Consider the following 20,950-nt stretch of genomic DNA (forward strand, 5'->3'; position numbering starts at 1 on the left):
AAACTCGCGTCAGGACACGTGACCTGATCGAAAAAGCGTAAGACGGATACCATTCCAAAATATCAAACATGCTCAACGTTAATAATCAAGTTTTCACTTCTGCCGGCACTCCCCCAGTGCAACCCGGCTTTTTCTTTAATTTTCACTGTATACTATTATTTATCACTGTTTTTCCCTATTTTTCACTATTTTTTTTTTCAGTTTTTCACTACACTTCACTGATCAAAGTTCCATACATCATATGGATAGTCCATATGTCATTCAAACGTTGGCAAGATGGTCGGTTCCACCTTCTCCGGAGACATATCGACTTCCGTGTCTGATGATGAGTGGGATTCTTCATCGCTGGTGGATTCGTCTTTCTGTAATCAAGACATGTTTTAGATTTATTTATAAATATTTAACAGATAATAGTGTTAGTATATGCACTTATAACTCAACAATGGTTAAACAGGTTTTACTGATTTTCAATTTGGTCTGTTTTTGTACACTAAGCCTTGAAAAGTTTATAACAATGAAAAAAATTCAAAAATTTTAACATCAAAATAACTAACACAGAGTGTGCAATTAGTATCTTATATAATTGAATAATCTATAATATAAAAATGAAATGCTACATTTGTTTCTAAGCGCAAATCTCGCGAACGGCTGAACCGATTTCGTTAATTCTTTTTTTTATAATATTCCTTGGAGTATGAGGATGGCTCTTATGGAGGGAAAACATAAACATGCGTTTGCGCTTCGCGGTTTCACCTGCATTGCTCCGCTCCTGTTGGTTTTAGCGTGATGATAATAATATATAGCCTTCCTCGATAAATGGACTATCTAGCACAGAATTTTTCAAATCGGCCAACAAACAAACTCTTCAGCTTTATAATATTAGTATAGATATTGTACATCCATGAGTTAAATTGATTAATAATGTACCTTCAATGTGAAAGCAGTGTAAGCCGGAGGTCCAGTGTGGTATCGACAAGTGTTTGACGGCAACGGTAGTTTGGCCACCGGCTCCCTGCACGGTATACCACCACGGAGGTCACCGCATTGTTTGAAAAGCACCTGAAAATAATAAATAAATTTATTTATTTATTTATGGAACACACAACAATAAATACACATTACATCTATACTAATATTATAAAGAGGAAAGGTTTGTATGTATGTATGTATGGTTTTCACGCATAAACTAATGGACCGATTTTGATGAAATTTGGCACAGATAATCTTTAGACCCTGAGAAAGAACATAGGCTACTTTTTATTGCGAAATATGTACCACGGGCGAAGCCGGGGCGGACCACTAGTATACCATAAATAGAATGTCTGGCATTGATATGCAATACAAGAAATTTTAAATAATATGTAAGGGTATTATAAAGTTTAGTATAATATAAACAAATGTTACAGATGTAAAAGCTACAGCATTGCATCTTTTTTTGAAAATGACAGAATTTTGTAATTTTTAGAATATTGTTTGAAATTTGTAAATAATGTATGAATGTATGTAACTCATTCACGCAAGAACAACTGAAAAGGTTTTTATTCAATTTAAAAGGTTTAATAAAGTATTATTAATTATTATTAATAGATATACATAAAATTTAAAAATATATATGGATGGCTAATTGATAAAAGAAAGAAGGAATTTACATTTACATTGATAATCTTAATATATATAAATCTTGTTCGGTGCAATGACCACCGAACACCCTAGTCAGCAATACTAGGTATCGCGGGCGGCGTTTAACATAAATTAATTCAGTCCACAATCAACAGTCTACAAAATAACACATTACCGTCGCGACGCGTATATAACATTAACATTAAACATATTATAACATAACATAAAAATCTAACAGAATAATTAATATTTAATTTAACAATTATTAACAATAGCATTAACAGTAAAACATTAGCAAGTAAAGTATAACAGTGTTTTGTAACAAATAAGTAGAACAGTGATTTTAGTAATAAATTAATTAGTGTAACTTTAGTTTGATTTTATAACAAATCCCTCCAACACTAGCCACGCAGCCCATCACTGGGTCTATCGCCCTACATATTGATCCGGCTCGAAGGACCAATATGTAGGGCGATAGACCCAGTGATGGGCTGCGTGGCTAGTGTTGGAGGGATTTGTTATAAAATCAAACTAAAGTTACACTAATTAATTTATTACTAAAATCACTGTTCTACTTATTTGTTACAAAACACTGTTATACTTTACTTGCTAATGTTTTACTGTTAATGCTATTGTTAATAATTGTTAAATTATATATTAATTATTCTGTTAGATTTTTATGTTATGTTATAATATGTTTAATGTTAATGTTATATACGCGTCGCGACGGTAATGTGTTATTTTGTAGACTGTTGATTGTGGACTGAATTAATTTATGTTAAACGCCGCCCGCGATACCTAGTATTGCTGACTAGGGTGTTCGGTGGTCATTGCACCGAACAAATCTCGTGTCACAATGTTTGTCCTCAATGGACACCTAAACCACTTAACCGATTATAATAAAATTCGCACACCATGTGCAGTTCGATCCAACTTGAGAGATAGGATAGTTTAAACATGTAGGTACCACGGGCGAAGCCGGGGCGGACCGCTAGTAATAGTATAAACATAAATAATATGGTGATGTAAACTTTATGTAAAATTTCAGGATGTTGGATAAATATAAATCTATAGATACTTGGTCACACAGACATGGTCGTTGCACTGAACAGATTTTTTGTTTGATTGCTTCAATTTAACTTAAAAACTACTCAAATTCAAATCATTTATTTGCATACCAATACATTTTCACATACATATTGGCAACCTTATGCAGGTATTGCAATATAATAGGTCATATAACATACTCTATCAATTTTAATAATTCTTTAACCATTAGAAGGCTTCAATTTGCCAAAGCTATTTTTTATATACATACTAGGTTTCCGCCCGCGGCTTCGCCCGCGCAGTCAAAGAAAAACCCGCATAGTTCCCGTTCCCGTGGGATTTCCGGGATTGTGTCATTTTCTCGGGATAAAAAGTAGCCTATGTCCTTTCTCGGGTATCAAAATATCTCCATACCAAATTTCATGAAAATTGGTTCAGTAGTTTAGGCGTGATTGAGTAACAGACAGACAGACAGAGTTACTTTTGCATTTATAATATTAGTATGGATTTCGGGTCAACCCAGGCGAAACCAATCTGGTAGTAAATAAAGAAAATCAGAAAGTCGTGTTAGTTACTCCCATAGAAATCTAAATAACAAGACACTAGAAGTCGTAAGCGTGCGTGACCTTGTCGCCACTCAGGTGATTTGCACATCACCAGTGCATTCGTCACTGTTCAGTTGCTCTGGAGACGTATGAGTGTATACATGGTGTGTTTCAGCAATTCCCATTGCGGAAATTCTTCCACAAGTTGTAATTATACTTATAAAGGAATAATATTTCATCGGAAAATATTTTTTTTTAGAAATAATGCCGTTTTTCCTTAAAATTATAGAATATTTACAAGTATTACGAGTGTCACCATAGTAATCGAAATAACAATGAATGACACAGTCTACCATTCTTATTATCACGTTTGTTCGTATTGGAGCAAAAAGTCTCATATACTTAGGGATGTTATTCTAAAATAAACCGTAAATTCGTGCGTTAGGATACATATTCAAAAGCTTAATTTAATAGTTAAGTTAGTTTTCACTAAAATCGAGCTGTCCAATAAAAGGCATAGTTTACTTGTGTGTACTGTTTAGCTTTCGGTTTGAATGTGTTGATTTTGGCGACAGCGGTTTTCATACGAATTATGACAATAAAGCACTTCTATGTGTCTTGTTATTTAGATTTCTATGGTTACTCCACTTATAACTCAAGAACGGCTAAACCGATTTAGCTGAAAATTGGCAGGGAGGTAGTTTAGAGCCAAGAGAAGGACATAGGATACTAAATATGTACCACGGGCGAAGCCGGGGCGGACCACTAGTAAATATATATTTTATTATCATACCTGTTGTCTATCATTCAATATATGTTTCAAGCAGTGTTTAGCAGCTGGCAGTGTATGCACCGAGCATCGAACCCCACCCTCTGTGAAAGTGCACCGCCCTTGCGATGGGTTCCCACGGTTTGACGGGATTTCGTTCACCTGAAATTTAATAGACATTTTGTTAATAATATTCACCCAAAATAATATTAAATTGTTGCCAAACACTTTAAGTGAAGTCCCATGGCCCCAAGTGGGGTAAGGGGCAGATGCATTATACATCAGTTTCACTGATCGATTTTCTTTAGGGACAAGTAGGTGATTAGCCTTCTGTGTCCTGCCAGACCGAAACATTTTTTTTTCTTCGTCTCCACTGGGAATCGAACCCAGGTCCACTCGGTTCTACGCACATGCGTCAACCACTGTACCAAGGAGGCGGTCAAACACTAAATTGTATAAAAAAAAAACATTTTTACACATAAAGCGCATCACACACGGTGAAGATACTATAATATTTTATGTTAAGATTCTCTAATATAAATATTACAGTATCTCAAGGTATCCGGTATCAGCGTTCTGACCATCATTTTTCTTTTTGTCATTGCGTAGAAACCCCTGTAGAACCGCCATCCTGTTACAAATGACCCGAAATTTTGTGTCAGTATCTCCCGGCCTATAAATGGCTTATCGGTTGGTATCTTAAGGTATTGAAGGTAAAATATATATTATCTTCGTCGTATGTTATTATTGAAGGTAATATATAGAATACTAGCTTTCCGCCCGCGGCTTCGCCCGCATTTTCAAAGAAAAACCCGTTCCCGTAGGATTTCCGGGATAAAACCTATCCTATGTCCTTTCTCGAGTATCAAAATATCTCTATACCAAATTTCATGCAAATTGGTTCAGTAGTTAAGGCGTGATTGAGTAACAGACAGACAGATAGAGTTACTTTCGCATTTATAATATTAGTATGGATTATCTTGGTCGTGTTAACTGACTCATAGGATTTGTATGGCGAGCGATAATCGGAAATATGCTCTAAGATAATATATATTTTTCATTATCTTCACCGTGTGTGATGCGCTTAATTGTTGAGCAGGCCAAGGAAGTTCCCATGGGAATGTTTCACAGCGGTAAATACTAGTAATGATACTCTCAATTCATAATTATGCACAGTCCAACCTTTAAGAATAACGACTTCGAATATATTAGTTTAAAACCAAGAAGCTTATATCTAATACATGAAAATCATGAAATCTCCAGGATTTCAGTATGAACATTAACTTGTAACAAGAAAATATGACCTTGAATGACGCCTGTATGTTTTTTATCCCTTTCACACCAAACTTGCTAAGATTTCATTCAATCAATTTATTACAGTTCATTTCAAGTACGATAAATAAAAAATACATTACTCAGTTAAAAATCAATGAAGGTTTGAGTTTTTTACAAACACTATTTAATTGAGGCTGTCTCCGTTAAAAAAAAAGCCGGGTTGCACTGGGGGAGTGCCGGCAGAAGTGAAAACTTGATTATTAACGTTGAGCATGTTTGATATTTTGGAATGGTATCCGTCTTACGCTTTTTCGATCAGGTCACGTGTCCTGACGCGAGTTTAAGATTTTATACCCATTACAGAAAAAGTGATCAACGCTGCTAAAGAAGTTTTCACTTCAAAAATCACAATATATTGTTAAAAAATGCTCACTTTAGCCCGTTTTTTATGCAGTTTTCTTGCTAACACAGCGTCCACACCATGTTTCTTGTGATATCCGGCAAATGCCTTCAATTTGCGCAGTTGTCGTCTCTCTCGCACTGTTAGCGGACCACTCCGGGCCTGTGTGTTTATGCTGCCTGAAAATTAATAGAAAAATAATTAAGATAATGTTGTGTGGTTTTATGAAACCACGGTAAAAGTGAAACTTAGGCACAAAATTATCGTATTTGTACGATAATAATTATTATCGTACGGTTCGACAGTCACGCGACATGCGCTACACAGACTAAAAAGTTTGAGCCGATGTAATAAAAGTTTCACTTTAATAATTAAATGAAAAACACTGAAATATAAGACTAATAGTTAATTTTGATATTAAGTTTTATAGCTTTAAAAAAATATACTAGCTTTTCACCCATAGCTTACCCGCGTAGTTAAAGGAAAACCCGCATAGTTCCCGTATCCGGGGGATTTTTGGGATAAAATCTATCCTATGTTTTAATCCAAGTTACATCCTGTGTGTTTGCCAAATTCCATGATAGTCGATTCAGCAGTTTTTGCGTGAAGGTGTAACAAAGTAACATACAAGCTTTCGCATTCAATGTATAAAAAAATAACTTTAAAGCTATTTAGTACAATTTGGCGGCTTTATCGCTATTATAGATTTTCGATGTAAACTGATACTTTATTCAAAAAGTTCTCACAGCATTGAAATGTTAAAGTAATAAAGTAAAAACTAGCAAAGTATATGCGATTATAATGAAAATAAGTCGCCAAATGTGATGCTAAGCATAAAACTAAAGGTTCCACCAATTCGGACAAAAACGAAACAAAATACAGTTATTATGAATGAATGAATGAATGAAATACTCTTTATTGTACATATACACAGTGATAAAGTTACATAGTTAAGATAGCTTATAGTAGAGATGTACAAAGAGCGGCTTTATCGCTCGTGAGCGATTTCTTCCAAGCAACTCGATGTAGATAAAGATACAGTGAGCAAGAATTAAATTTATTATTTAGGCAAAGCAGGTATAAGTACCTTAGCTTTCATGAAGGAGAACATAAAAAGCGGCAATTAGGCAGAATGTCTGCCAGTGCAGCTAGTTTTTAATAGATAGTGCTTCAAGATGATTTAGTTAACCATTTTTTAAGTTTTTACAAAGCGGACAAAGCCGCGAACAACAAGCTATTCATAATTTAAAACTACTTACAATATAACTCCTTTTCCGATCTCAATCCCTTAACATACTGCAACCTAGCCATTTGCAGGCACACCCTTAGCCGTCCCATTTGACTTATATATGCGGTTTGCAACGATTTCAATACATCTCTAGCTTCGCACACGGCTTCTTCCGCTGTGAATACGCCGGCACGCCTGAAATAATTAAATAAATTAAAATATTAGAGCATATGTATAAAAAATTCTACTTTTCGTAGGGTCTATCGATTAATCTATATATGTATATAAAAAAATGAAACCCGTTTTCCGTTGTCACGGCATCACGCGTGAACAGATGGACCGATTTCGATAATTCTTTTTTTATTACATTCCTTGAAGTACGAGGATGGTTAGATGGTAGAGAAAACGTAAATATGTACCACGGGCGAAGCCGGGGCGGACCGCTAGTGAATTTATAATAATTATGAGATTATAAAAATAGAATATAGAAAACTTTTTATTATAAACAAACCAATGTATTTTGCTGTGTAACAATTAAAACTTTGAATCCTTAATTATAATTTGCTAATGCTTTCTCTGCTTAACAATATTTAAATACAAATAGGATCATCATCCATTTCGGAGCTACGATACGACAAACAGTTACTTAATAATGACTCGGTGAATTTCTATAATGAATACTCAAATGATTTAAATTCAACATCTAGCTATCTCCCTTTTAACATTCCCTTTACGATTGCTATCATCAATTACATAAACCGACAAATCCAAACACACGAGGACAGGAGGACCCGCTCTTCCTTAACTTAGGTTATCTACATGAAAAAAATAAACTGTTTATAGTCCATTGAATAAAAAGTTCTAGAGTGCGTGAGTTAGGAACGTAAGATGTTTCTTCGGAAACATGTCAAGAGTCCCTAGGTAATAAACATACTAAAACCCCGGGACACTAGGAAGAGCCCCGGAGTGGGAGGAGGGGGGAAAAGGTCCATTTTTTTCATTTTTCGCTTAAATCGCAAAAACGGTACATGTTAGAGAAAAACTTTCAAGGAAAAGTTGAAAGGCCATAAAATTATCTACAAGTTGTACCTAAATCATTTTTTCCTATATCCTACCGTTTCTGAGTTACACGCAGTAAAAAATAATTTTGGCTCAAACAATTTCCCCATACGATCAAAAAATATTTCTTTCTTCCAAAAAAACTCAAATGTGCAACTTGTGACCGGTACTGATAGATTGCTCTTAATTAGGTCTATAATTGGTAAAATAAACACATTCCTCCATGGAAGCCTTTAGGAGGAATCGATTGTCAAAATATTATATTAGGGTAGTTTGAGTTACTGAACTTGATCTTTTTATTTTTTTCTTCCATAAAACTCAAAAGTGCAACTTGTGACCGGTACAGATAGATTGCTCATAATTAGGTCTATCATTGATAAAAATACCAGATCCCACCACAGAGGCCTTTACGGGGAATTGAATTTTATTAAGAATTTTATTACTTGAACTTTTTATTTTTTTTCTTCCAAAAAACTCAAATGTGCAACTTGTGACCGGTACTGATAGATTGCACTTAATTAGGTCTATAATTGGTAAAATAAACACATTCCTCCATAGAAGCCTTTAGGAGGAATCGATTGTCAAAATATTATATTAGGGTAGTTTGAGTTACTGAACTTGATCTTTTTATTTTTTTTTCTTCCAAAAAACTCAAATGTGCAACTTGTGACCGGTATTGATAGATTGCTCTTAATTAGGTCTGTAATTGGTAAAATAAACACATTCCTCCATGGAAGCCTTTAGGAGGAATCGATTGTCAAAATATTATATTAGGGTAGTTTGAGTTACTGAACTTGATCTTTTATTTTTTTCTTCCAAAAAACTCAAAAGTGCAACTTGTAACCGGTACAGATGGATTGCTCATAATTAGGTGTATTATTGATAAAAATACCAGATTCCACCACGGAGGCCTTTACGGGGAATTGAATTTTATTAGGGTAGTTACGATACTTGAACTTTTTATTTTTTTTTCTTCCAAAAAACTCAAATGTGCAACTTGTGACCGGTACTGATAGATTGCTCTTAATTATGTCTATGATTGGTAAAATAAACACGTTCCTCCATGGAAGCCTTTAGGAGGAATCGATTGTCAAAATATTATATTATTAGGGTAGTTTGAGTTACTGAACTTGATCTTTTTATTTTTTTCTTCCAAAAAACTCAAAAGTGCAACTTGTGACCGGTACAGATAGATTGCTCATAATTAGGTCTATCATTGATAAAAATACCAGATTCCACCTCGGAGGCCTTTACGGGGAATTGAATTTTATTAGGGTAGTTACGATAGTAGAACTTTTTATTTTTTTTCTTCCAAAAAACTCAAATGTGCAACTTGTGACCGGTACTGATAGATTGCTCTTAATTTGGTCTATAATTGGTAAAATAAACACATTCCTCCATAGAAGCCTTTAGGAGGAATCGATTGTCAAAATATTCTAATATTAGGGTAGTTTGAGTTACTGAACTTGATCTTTTTATTTTTTTCTTCCAAAAAACTCAAAAGTGCAACTTGATACCGGTTTAGATAGATTGCTCATAATTAGGTCTATCATTGATAAAAAAAACAGATTCCACCATGGAGGCGTTTAGGAGGTATTGAATTTATTAGAGTAGTTAGGTAAAATAAAAAGCTTTCGCATTTTTCACATTTCATTGGATGTAGCTCGAAAACGGCTGCGAATAGAAAAAAATGATCTAGGTACAACTTGTAGATAATTTTATGGCCTTTCAACTTTTCCTTGAAAGTTTTTCTCTAACATGTACCGCTTTTGAGATTTAAGCGAAAAATGAAAAAAATGGACCTTTTCCCCCCTCCCCCCACTCCGGGGCTCCTCCTAGTGTCCCGGGGTTTTAGTATGTTTATTACCTAGGGACTCTTGACATGTTTCCGAAGAAACATCTTACGTTACTAACTCACGCACTCTAGACCCCCCTTGGAGGAACTCATTCAATGGACTATTATCCTAATCCTAATCTAATATATGTATATTATAAAGGCGAAAGTTTGTAAGGATGTATGGATGTTTGTTACTCTTTCACGTAAAAACTACTGAATCGATTACAATGAAATTTAGCACACATATAGAGGGTAACTTGGATTAACACATAGGATAGGTTTTATCCCGGAAATCCCACGGGAACGGGAACTATGCGGGTTTTCCTTTGAAAACGCGGGCGAAGCCGCGGGCGGAAATCTAGTATACTATAATTGTTTCTTTCTTCGTTATTATACTGACCATAGCGGTCTATTTTCACACGGAGCCGGTTCATTTTCGTCCAAATCCAAAATGTCGTCTGTAACTTCGACACTATCGGCATCACTGTCGCTACAGGCTGCACTTTCCATTATATTCCGACATACTGTAGTGTTCACTGCTGTTGCTTCTATTTCCTCTGAAAATTGAATAAAAAAATCATTTTTAGTAAAAACTAGTGGTCCGCCGTACATATTTAGTATCTTATGTCCTTCTCCTGGCTTTAAACTACCTCCCTGCTAATTTTCAGCTAAATCGGTTCAGCCGTTCTTGAGTTATAAGTGGAGTAACTAACACGACTTTCTTTTATATACAGGGTTACAGGTTAAGTCGACCTATTCCTGTTAAGAGCGTGTAGTAGGGGTCAAAACAAACTGATTTGATCTTATAATACCATATCCAAAAGTTAGCCGTTGAAGAGTTATTGCAATTTTAATTTTTTTCTTGAAAATGCCACTTTATCTTCGCATTTAGCGTTTAATTTTTTATTTTACTTATTTGGTCTGGGTTTTTTTGAGTTTTTATGTAAAGGTTGAGTTAAACAATAATTCTCAGCAATAAAAATCCATATCGCTGCAAACAATTCAAAGAAATGCCTTTTAAACTAAAAATAATAACATTAAAGTAATTAAGTTAACTCGTTTTAAACAAAGATATTAAAAAAAATCTCTATGAAAATGTGTCTGCAGATGTTTTTAAAAACATGTGCATGTTCTTAGCTATTAGACTAGTAGACTACAAGCCCGCATAGGACAAAAATATGGGTCAAATGAACCACCAGGGGACATATCTAGAACGATAGCAGAGCAAAAAATAATAAGATTCATCACTATGCCGTCACTTGTAAGCTGTCCAACTGAGTGCAGATGAGAATTGAAAAGTACAGGTAGACTCGGTAAATTTTGGTCATATATTTTTGTACGGCATTCTTAACCATCGATAGATCCATTAAAAATAATAAGAAACCGCTCAGTGCCGTACAAAAATGGTGGTCCACCAAGTCGGAATTTTTATTTAATTTCCGAGAGTTACCGGGGGTAAATTTGGTCATTTGACCATGTACGGCATCTGTGTCATACTATTGCTATACTGCTTTTAATCCATTATTCCGCAACGCCGTACAAAAATCATGGGGACAAGGGGAAAAAATCGAGAGTTGTAATCCCCTCTCTTTCCCCACTCCAGGGGGTCATTTGACACAACACGAAATAAATTTATTTTTAAAGTATTTTATGCATAGATAATATTTTTTCATGTGCCGTACATTTTCGTTGGTTCAAAGGGGAAAAATCTGAAAAAGAAAAAAATCCATATAACGAAATGTTTGCTTTATATTTTTATAATAAAATATAAATATACATTAATATTAAGAAGCTCGAGGTGGTTAATTATCACCTTGGAAAGTCGGAGTCAGGTGTAATGGACTCCGTTAAATTGATGAACTAATAAAAAAGCTATGAACGAAAAGATGTGAATTATATGCAATCAGTCCATGAATACAGGTAAAGTCACAAGCAAATGCTAGTAATATATACATATTCAAAATGTACAAGTAAAGCGCTTTCAAATGATACCAAACACTGCATATTTATCTTAACTTTATTTTTTTACTCTGTATGTTTTGTCCGCTAGAGGGCGCCACATTAGATTTTGTGAAACCCCATATAGCCTTTAGCTAGCTGGTCGCTGGTTATCCAGTGAACAATTCAGACGCTTCTAATGATATGTCATTTGTCGAATTCTGATAAGTAGTTTAGAAGTTACGAGGGAATAGATGAACATACATACATGACCTGTAAACAACCATAACCCTCCTTTTGCTTTGCCGTAGTTGGGTAAAAATATGTTAATGCCGTATTGTATCAAATGGCCATAAAGCACCCTTAAAATTGTAGCTTTCGTCGCTTTCATCAGCCTAAAAGATGTGGTCTGCACAAAAATGTACGGCATCGTTTTTTCCTAATTTATCTATGTTAATACTATTTAAAACAACGGATAAAGTGTAGAAAACTATTATATTTCATTAATATACGATGTTTAAACTTTAACAAAATTTCTGGTTTTGCATTTCTCTATAAATTTATTTAGAACGGTTCTTTTGAACGGCAATACTATACAACAATTGAATTTTACAATATCATGTTAAAAAAAAAGTTCCCGTACAGGGTCAAATGACCTTACAGCTCTTTATATTAAGAATTCGATGAAATTAAGATGATTATTGGTATACATTTAAAAGAACAATTATTTTTTGACGGCATTGCTTTTAATAGTACTTTTGAGTGCTAGATAATGTTTTGGAACCGAAGCCGTACTTAGTCAAATGACCCCCTGAAGTGGGGAAAGAGAGGGGATTACAACTCTCGATTTTTTCCCCTTGTCCCCATGATTTTTGTACGGCGTTGCGGAATAATGGATTAAAAGCAGTATAGCAATAGTATGACACAGATGCCGTACATGGTCAAATGACCAAATTTACCCCCGGTAACTCTCGGAAATTAAATAAAAATTCCGACTTGGTGGACCACCATTTTTGTACGGCACTGAGCGGTTTCTTATTATTTTTAATGGATCTATCGATGGTTAAGAATGCCGTACAAAAATATATGACCAAAATTTACCGAGTCTACCTGTACTTTTCAATTCTCATCTGCACTCAGTTGGACAGCTTACAAGTGACGGCATAGTGATGAATCTTATTATTTTTTGCTCTGCTATCGTTCTAGATATGTCCCCTGGTGGTTCATTTGACCCATATTTTTGTCCTATGCGGGCTTGTAGTCTATAGAGTAGATAATTTTTGAAACAAAAAAAAATCGCAGTCGGATGAAACCCATTAGAAAAGGAGGGGAATATGATGAAAATTAAAGGAAAAATAAATTACGGTCAATCCGAGTTCGGGAAAAGGGAGGGGGGAGCTTTTAAGATAAAAAAATGGTTTCTCTTGATTTCCGACAAAACTACAAGTCCTACGGAAAAAAGTTCAATGGCAAAGTTGTAGATAATAAAAAGATCTACAACTTTTGTATTGACAATTTTTTCACATAACCTCAAAATTTAGGTGAAAAATTCAAAAAACCAAGTTTTTGGTTTTTTATTTTTATCTACTTCAAAATTTATTTTTTTTCTACGAAATTTGGTGGAAACTTGCTTTATTATGTCCCAAATACACTGTAATTTATTTGACTGAAAATATTTATTTTTTCGCCTTATTTTGAATTAATACCAAAAAAACAACCTAATTTTCAATCGAAAAGTCACCCGTCAAAATATCAACTTTTTTCAAAAACTTGGGGAGCCTTTAATTCATTGAAATCTCTACTTTCATATGGTGTAAAAAAAATAAACATTACCACAGTCAATGTTCTCAGAAAATGCATACAAACAGTGTGAAAATGAGCTTTTACTAAATCAGGCACACTTCTCAAACTACCTGAAATGTTTTTATCGACATCATTTTGCTTTTGAATATGCTGTAAAATATTATACTTAGAACAGATAATTTTTTTTCTTTTGAAATATTACCGAAAAGCCGATACAAGAGAAGATATAGAGTTCGAGAAGTGTGCCTGATTTAGTAAAAGCTAATTATGACACTGTTTGTAAGCATTTCCTGAGAACATTTACTATGGTAAGGTTTATTTTTTTTACACCATATAAAAGTAGAGATTTTGATGAATAAAAGGCTCCCAAAGTTTTTGAAAAAAGCTGATATTTTGACGGGTGACTTTTCGATTGAAAATTAGGTTGTTTTTTTGGTATTAATTCAAAATAAGGCGAAAAAATAAATATTTTCAATCAAATAAATTACAGTGTATTTGGGACATAATAAAGCAAGTTTCCACCAAATGTCGTAGAAAAAAAATAAATTTTGAAGTAGTTAAAAATAAAAAACCAAAAACTTGGTTTTTTGAATTTTTCACCTAAATTTTGAGGTTATGTGAAAAAATTGTGAATACAAAAGTTGTAGATTTTTTTATTACCTACAACTTTGCCATTGAACTTTTTTCCGTAGGACTTGTAGTTTTGTCGGAAATCGAGAGAAACCATTTTTTTCTCTTAAAAGCTCCCCCCTCCCACTTCCCGAACTCGGATTGACCGTAATTTATTTTTCCTTTAATTTTCATCATATTCCCCTCCTTTTCTAATGGGTTTCATCCGACTGCGATTTTTTTGCACTTTTTATTATTTTTAAAGGGATCTACCCCAGTGTATATGTAAAAAGGTATGATAACCTCAGGTAGCATTCGTAGATTCCAAGAAATCGGGGATAAACATGGGACAGTGTTAGTAAAGTACAACATCAGAATAAATTTTGTCATAATTTATTTTTCTTAAAAACTTTACAGTTCCTGCTCAACATGTCTTCCTCTATTGCGAACACATATTCGAAACCTTTTCCGCAGAGAACTCTTGACTACCCCAGTTGTTAATTGGTTCATCATCTTATTGGCTGCATCGATAATTTTTTGTCGTAAAATATCAACAGATGGAATCGGGTTCGGCTCATCGTACACCAGACTCTTCATATGCCCCCATACGTAAAAGTCCATGGGGGTTAGGTCTGGACTTCTAGCCGGCCATGGTATGGGCCCACCTCTTCCGATCCATCTGTTTGGATAGTTGATGTCTAACCATTCTCTAACACTTCTTCTGTAATGTGCATGGCAGCCATCATGTTGGAACCACATGTCTCTTACCAAAGTCAGGGGTATGTCTTCAAGTAGGTCGCTTAAATGTTGGCGCAGAAAGGTCTCATAATTTTCACCATTTAGGTTGTCCGGAAGGAAGTATGGTCCAATTAATTTATTTGAAATTATCCCCATCCACACATTAAGACTGAATCGTCTTTGTGATTTTTTTTGGATTCTTCTTGTTAGGATTGCCACGTGCTTTCGGAGCCCATTAGTGAGCGTTATGGTAGTTTGTGATACCGTCTTGATCAAATTTGGACTCATCTGTCCGTAAATTTTTTTTGAAAAACGAGGGGTTTTCCAGATCCGCATTCAACATGAATCTACAAAAATCTAGTCTTCTTAAAGGATCTCCTTCTTCCATCACGTGCACGGGCGTGTAGTGATATGGGTAATATCCTGAAGTGTTCATTGTGAACCATACTTTCCACTGAGACAGACCAAGTTCTCGGGCAACAATGTTTGTTGATGTCGTGGGATCCATTCGAAAAAATCGCTTAATTTCATTTTCCTCTTCGTCTTCCTCATCCCGGATAGATGGCCGACCGACGTCTGTTCGTCGTCTTAGAATCGAACCAGTTTCTCTAAGGCGACGATATGTCCCTTCGAAGACACTAACATCTGGTGCACGACGGTCAGGATAGCGGGTCATGTATTCCGCACGAGCATGTGCAGATACACCTTGACAAAACCCGTAACACATCAAAATGTCAGCATATTCTTCGTTAGTATACGAACTCATCTTGAAAATTCAAATCGCAAGCAAAAATCAAAGTCCAGTTTCGAGCCACGGTCACAGAATCGGAAGAAAATCAGTCCAAAAAGAAAGCCAAGTCGCGTTGTCAATACACAGAGGAGCACAGAAATCGCATCTACTACGGACGAATCACATAAGCAGACTAAAAAATACAAAGCGGCATCCTTCGCCCCATACAGCTTCGTCCATCACCTTGCTCGCTCTCTCCAGTAGGTGGAAGCGAGATAGTTGCAGCGTGTGAGTGAGACATCATAATCACGCGGCACAACCCTTTATTGTTCGCATAGGCAGATAATAACTAGACCGATGTTAATGAGCTATTCTAAGAATTATTTCCCCATACCAAGTTTATCCCCGATTTCTTGGAATCTACGAATGCTACCTGTGGTTATCATACCTTTTTACATAGCTAAGAACATGCACATGTTTTTAAAAACATCTGCAGACACATTTTCATAGAGATTTTTTTCAATATCTTTGTTTAAAACGAGTTAACTTAATTACTTTAATGTTATTATTTTTAGTTTAAAAGCCATTTCTTTGAATTGTTTGCAGCGATATGGATTTTTATTGCTGAGAATTATTGTTTAACTCAACCTTTACATAAAAACTCAAAAAAACCCAGACCAAATAAGTTAAATAAAAAATTAAACGCTAAATGCGAAGATAAAGTGGCATTTTCAAGAAAAAAATTAAAATTGCAATAACTCTTCAACGGCTAACTTTTGGATATGGTATTATAAGATCAAATCAGTTTGTTTTGACCCCTACTACACGCTCTTAACAGGAATAGGTCGACTTAACCTGTAACCCTGTATATATAGATATAGATTATAAAATAAATGACAATTTAATAACTAGTAGTATGTAGTTAGTAGTAATTAGCCTGGAAGGGAGCAAAAGTTGATTAAATGTAGTTTTAAAACTTTTATATTTGGTCTTGTTTTAGTTAAATCTTCGAGCCATAAGGCCGCCATTTGTACATTTTAAATGGTTTTGTTTTACTTTTATTTTAATATGTTGTACAATAAAGAGTAAATAAAAAAAGACGGGTTGCACTGGGGGAGTGCTGGCAGAAGTGAAAACTTGATTATTAACGTTGAGCATGTTTGATATTTTGGAATGGTATCCGTCTTACGCTTTTTCGATCAGGTCACGTGTCGTGACGCGAGTTTCAGATTTTATACCCATTACAGAAAAAGTGCTCAACGCCGCTAAAGAAGTTTTCACTTCAATAAATAATAAATATAAATAACTCAATAATACTCACTAAACGGATCGACAGCATGTGTTATAGGCTCGTGGTCAGCTGGATCGCTCACTACTGAAACGGATGACGCGCAAGATGTTGTTCGCGTACGTTCCGGCCTGAAAGTCAACGTGGAGGTCAAAGTTAAAGTGAAAGTGGAGGTCAAAGGTAAAGTAAAAGTGGAGGTCAAAGGTAAAGTGAAAGTGGAGGTCAAAGTTAAAGTGAAAGTAAAGGTAAAGTGGCGTTCAAAGTCAAAGTTAAAGTGAATTTGAATGTTAAGAGATTTATATATATTAAGATTTTTTACTTACCGTATATAATGTTGCAATTGATTTAACAATGTCTCCGTAGTTGTAACGGGCGGAGGCGGAGCCGCACTGCGTTGTCTATTTTGTAGTGCTGCGTATGCGTGCTCGAAACATAACCTGAAATTGATAAATGAAATGTTTTAAGTATGCAAAAACAATTATTAAATAGGTGATTAACGGAAGAAAAGATATTCATACTACACTAGCAAACCGGGCGAACTCCGTTTCGCCAAATTTCTTTGCTATAAACCTCACGGAGCCCGAGACCTTTCCAACGAATGCAAAACCGTGGAAATCGGTTCGTGCGTTCTGGAGTTATAGCGTCAGGAAGGAAAACCCGACTTATTTTTAAATAGTAGATTACTACAACTATACTAATATTATAAAGTCGAAATTGATAAATAAAATGTTATTAGTATGCAAAAACAGTTATAAAAACAGATGATAAACAAATATAGATATTCATTCTACATTACTACAACTATACTAATATTATAAAGTCGAAGAGTTTGTGTTTGTTTTTATGCTTGAACACGCTAATCCCAAGAACTCCTGGGTTGATTTGAAAAATTCTATGTTAGGTAGTCCATATATTGAGGACTAGCTTTCCGCCTGCGGCTTCGCCCGCGTTTTCAAAGAAAAACCCGCATAGTTCCCGTTCCCGTGGGATTTCCGGGATAAAACCTAGCCTATGTTACTCGTGGATAATGTAGCTTTCGAATGGTGAAAGAATTTTTAAAATCGGTCCAGTAGTTTATGAGCCTATTCATTACAATCAAACAAACAAACAAACAAAGTTTTCCTTTTTATAATATTAGTGTAGAAGTGTAGATGTAGACTAAAATATATCATCACATTACATCATATCAATAGGAGTAAAACTGCTGGGCACAGCCAGTAAACTTGGGCATGTGTCTGTCTCTTTTTCACGCCTAAACTACTGAACCGAAATAAAAGGACATTGAATAGGATTTATCCCAGAAATTACATGTGAACGGCAACTATGTGGGTCTTCCTTTGACATATTATTATTAAAGTGAAACTTTTATTACATCGTCTCAAACTGTTTGGTCTGTGTAGCGCATGTCGCGTGTATCGCTACTGTAAGTAGGTATACCTACTCGGCAGCCGACCGTCACGCGACATGCGCTACACAAAGCAGTGTTCGGAACCGTTCGAACAGTTTCACTTTTACCGTGGTTTCATAAAACCACACAACATTTTTTTTTTCATTTTTTTATTAAAATAGCAACTGGTTGCCCCTAGCAACCGCTCACCGTTGCCTCTAGTAACCAACTTACCCCTGCTCCCTATCAGCTGGTGCGGGCAAGTAACACCGCTTGCTCGCAGCAGTCACATGACTACACTGCCTGTAAGGTGCTGTGGTATCATAGCCCCGTTGCCCATAGCAACCGCTCACTGTTGCCCCTAGCAACCAACTTACCCCTGCTCCCTATCAGCTGGTGCGGGCAAGTTACACCGTTTGCCCGTCGCAGTCACATGACTACACTGCCTATAAGGCGCTGTGGTATCGTCCAATATGTGCCGAGCGCAATATGCCCTTCCGGAGACCACTGGTAAAGGACATTCGTAGGTACGGTGTCCGCAAGTACGGTGGCGGGAGGCTATTTCCTTTTGTAGCTGAAAATTACGAATTAATAATGTCATACTGCGTAATTGTTACCATAAGTGTTTATTACTTTTGGGTAAAATTGGCCAGTTAGTCATCTTGAGAGAATAATTTTTATTTTCTATAAAACTAACAGAATATTTATAACCTACGTATGTCTCTGTAACTAATTAACTTAAAAAAATTATCACTAGAAGTTGAAGGTATTTAATGTTTAGCTAATTTTATTCAATCATTTCTTATACAAATAACAGATAGGTACTTTTGTTATAAAACTAATATCTATATTTCTAGATGTTTTTGTTTGTTTTGTTTTTTTAGGGAGAATTAGGTGATCAGCCTTGTGTGTCCTACCAGACCGAGACATTTTTTTTCTTCGTCACCACCGGGAATCGAACCCAGGACCCCTCGGTGTTACGCTCACGCATCACCATTGTACCAAGAAGGCGGGTACAATAATGAATCCTATTAACCCATTGAGCCCGAACGGCCCGATCAGTCCACGACACAATAGATTTTCTATTGTGTCTGTGATTCCAGGGCCTAAGTTATTAAACATGGAATTCCAATTCAACATAAAAGAAAGAGAAACCTCTCTTTCACATAAATTACTAATACTATAAAGCTGAAGGGTTTGTTTGTTTGTTTGAACACGCTGACCTCAACTATTAACTGTTAGACAGTCCAAGTTTATCAAGGATGGCTATGGGCGATATAACATAACGCTTAGACCAATAGTAGCAAATCCATGATGGTAAAACAGCATGTTACGCCTAGTCTATAATATAAAAATGAATCCCAAAATGTGTTGGTAAGCGCATAACTTGAGAACGGCTGAACCGATTTCGTTAATTCTTTTTTTATTATATTCCTTGAAGTACGAGGATGGTTCTTATGTAGAGAAAACGTAAACATGTACCAGGGGCGAAGCCGGGGCGGACCGCTAGATAATAATATAAGTAAAAAAAATAAGATTTACCTCTGCCCTTAACCTCTCCTCCTCCTGTTTCTTCACCAGTTCAGGATCTGGCGGCTTTATAGACTTCACATTTGTTATCCTGATAGCCGACCTGCCCCCTCGGCTGAGCATCCTGACTTTTGGTAGGTGTATCGCTTTCCTTGGCTCTGACATGTCACTTGGTGATGTATTAACTGAAATAATTTGTTATTTTTATTTAATTTAATATAATGAAAACTCTTTATATAACTACTACTTTCTAATATGAATGGATCGGATGATAAACAACAGGGTAATTAAATTGACTAAAATTTATGTTAAAATTGGACAGATCATACCATATGCAAAAAAAAATATGTAAACAAGGTATATGTGACTAATTAAATCATAAATGCCTACTTACGATCCGAAATCCGTATGTTATGTGATTCTAAGTTATTTTTGTTTTCTCTTTTTATTAAAAACATGTTTAAATATTTAAAAGAATATTATACAAAGTAGATTAATCAATTTTTACACCGTTAATCAAAGCAACTGTGTAATTAATCTATTTTTGGCTAGTAAAGTATTCTACTTCGAAGAATATGCACACGTAGTTCATAAATCGAAGATTGATCATTGAATTGAAATAAGAATTGATTAAAAATATTTATTTCATTCATTTTCATTTTTCATTCTCTGTGACCGCCAAAATTACAAAAACGTATCAAGTTGTGTACTAATTATTTGTTAATTATCTTCTGCAGCATATATATTCCATTCAGATAACAAAAAATGACACAAAAAAATAATTAACTAATTTTCATCAAATTATTAAGGCTTCAAGTCATTAGTTAATGGATTTCTTAAAAAATAATCACGAAACATATTGTAAACAGTGGCGGTCGGCCATTTGCACCGTGTGACAGTGAATCAAGGTGCGTTTAATTAAAGTTCAATTTTCTGTTTAAAAATTAAGCAATTCATTGTAAAAATATGCATAAAACATAGAGAAACGTTTACACTTTAAAATAAAATATAGTGGTTTAGTGTAACATACCTGTGCTTGTTGCAGAACATCATTCAGTCACCGGAGACCTTGCTTCGAATTCACTGAAATTTTACAATGGCGGCCGTGTAACTATACATGTATAGATAGATAGTTCAAACAAAATTT

At 35.1% G+C, this 20,950-nt stretch overlaps 1 protein-coding gene across 1 annotated transcript; it reads right to left on the reverse strand.

Moving 5' to 3' along the window:
- dgt1 (KAT8 regulatory NSL complex subunit dim gamma-tubulin 1) lies at positions 1-20,905 on the reverse strand. Its single transcript, XM_090117730.1, has 11 exons — positions 20,834-20,905; positions 19,816-19,988; positions 18,651-18,847; positions 17,210-17,323; positions 16,920-17,017; positions 10,181-10,337; positions 6,916-7,079; positions 5,690-5,835; positions 4,006-4,143; positions 928-1,059; positions 1-362 (listed from the first exon to the last, which is right to left on the reverse strand). The coding sequence occupies exons 2-11, from the start codon at positions 19,966-19,968 to the stop codon at positions 258-260; spliced, it is 1,404 nt and encodes a 467-aa protein (XP_089973856.1). The 5' UTR covers positions 19,969-19,988; positions 20,834-20,905; the 3' UTR covers positions 1-257.
- Between the last annotated feature and the right edge of the window lie 45 nt (positions 20,906-20,950).

Source organism: Colias eurytheme, chromosome 28, assembly GCF_061535395.1.
Source record: "Colias eurytheme isolate Ceu_HAF_F1 chromosome 28, ilColEury1 Martin Lab GWU primary, whole genome shotgun sequence".
Taxonomy (NCBI): Eukaryota; Metazoa; Arthropoda; class Insecta; order Lepidoptera; family Pieridae; genus Colias; species Colias eurytheme.

Bases quoted from the DNA above. Each gene is read 5' to 3' on its own strand.
- dgt1 (XM_090117730.1), bottom strand. From the start codon at position 19,968: ATGTCAGAGCCAAGGAAAGCGATACACCTACCAAAAGTCAGGATGCTC. The intron at 7,080-10,180 runs GTCAGTATAATA...TAATTATTTCAG, and splicing joins TGTGAAAATAGACCGCTATG to GCGTGCCGGCGTATTCACAG. The intron at 4,144-5,689 runs GTGAGCATTTTT...ATTAAATTTCAG, and splicing joins TGCATAAAAAACGGGCTAAA to GTGAACGAAATCCCGTCAAA.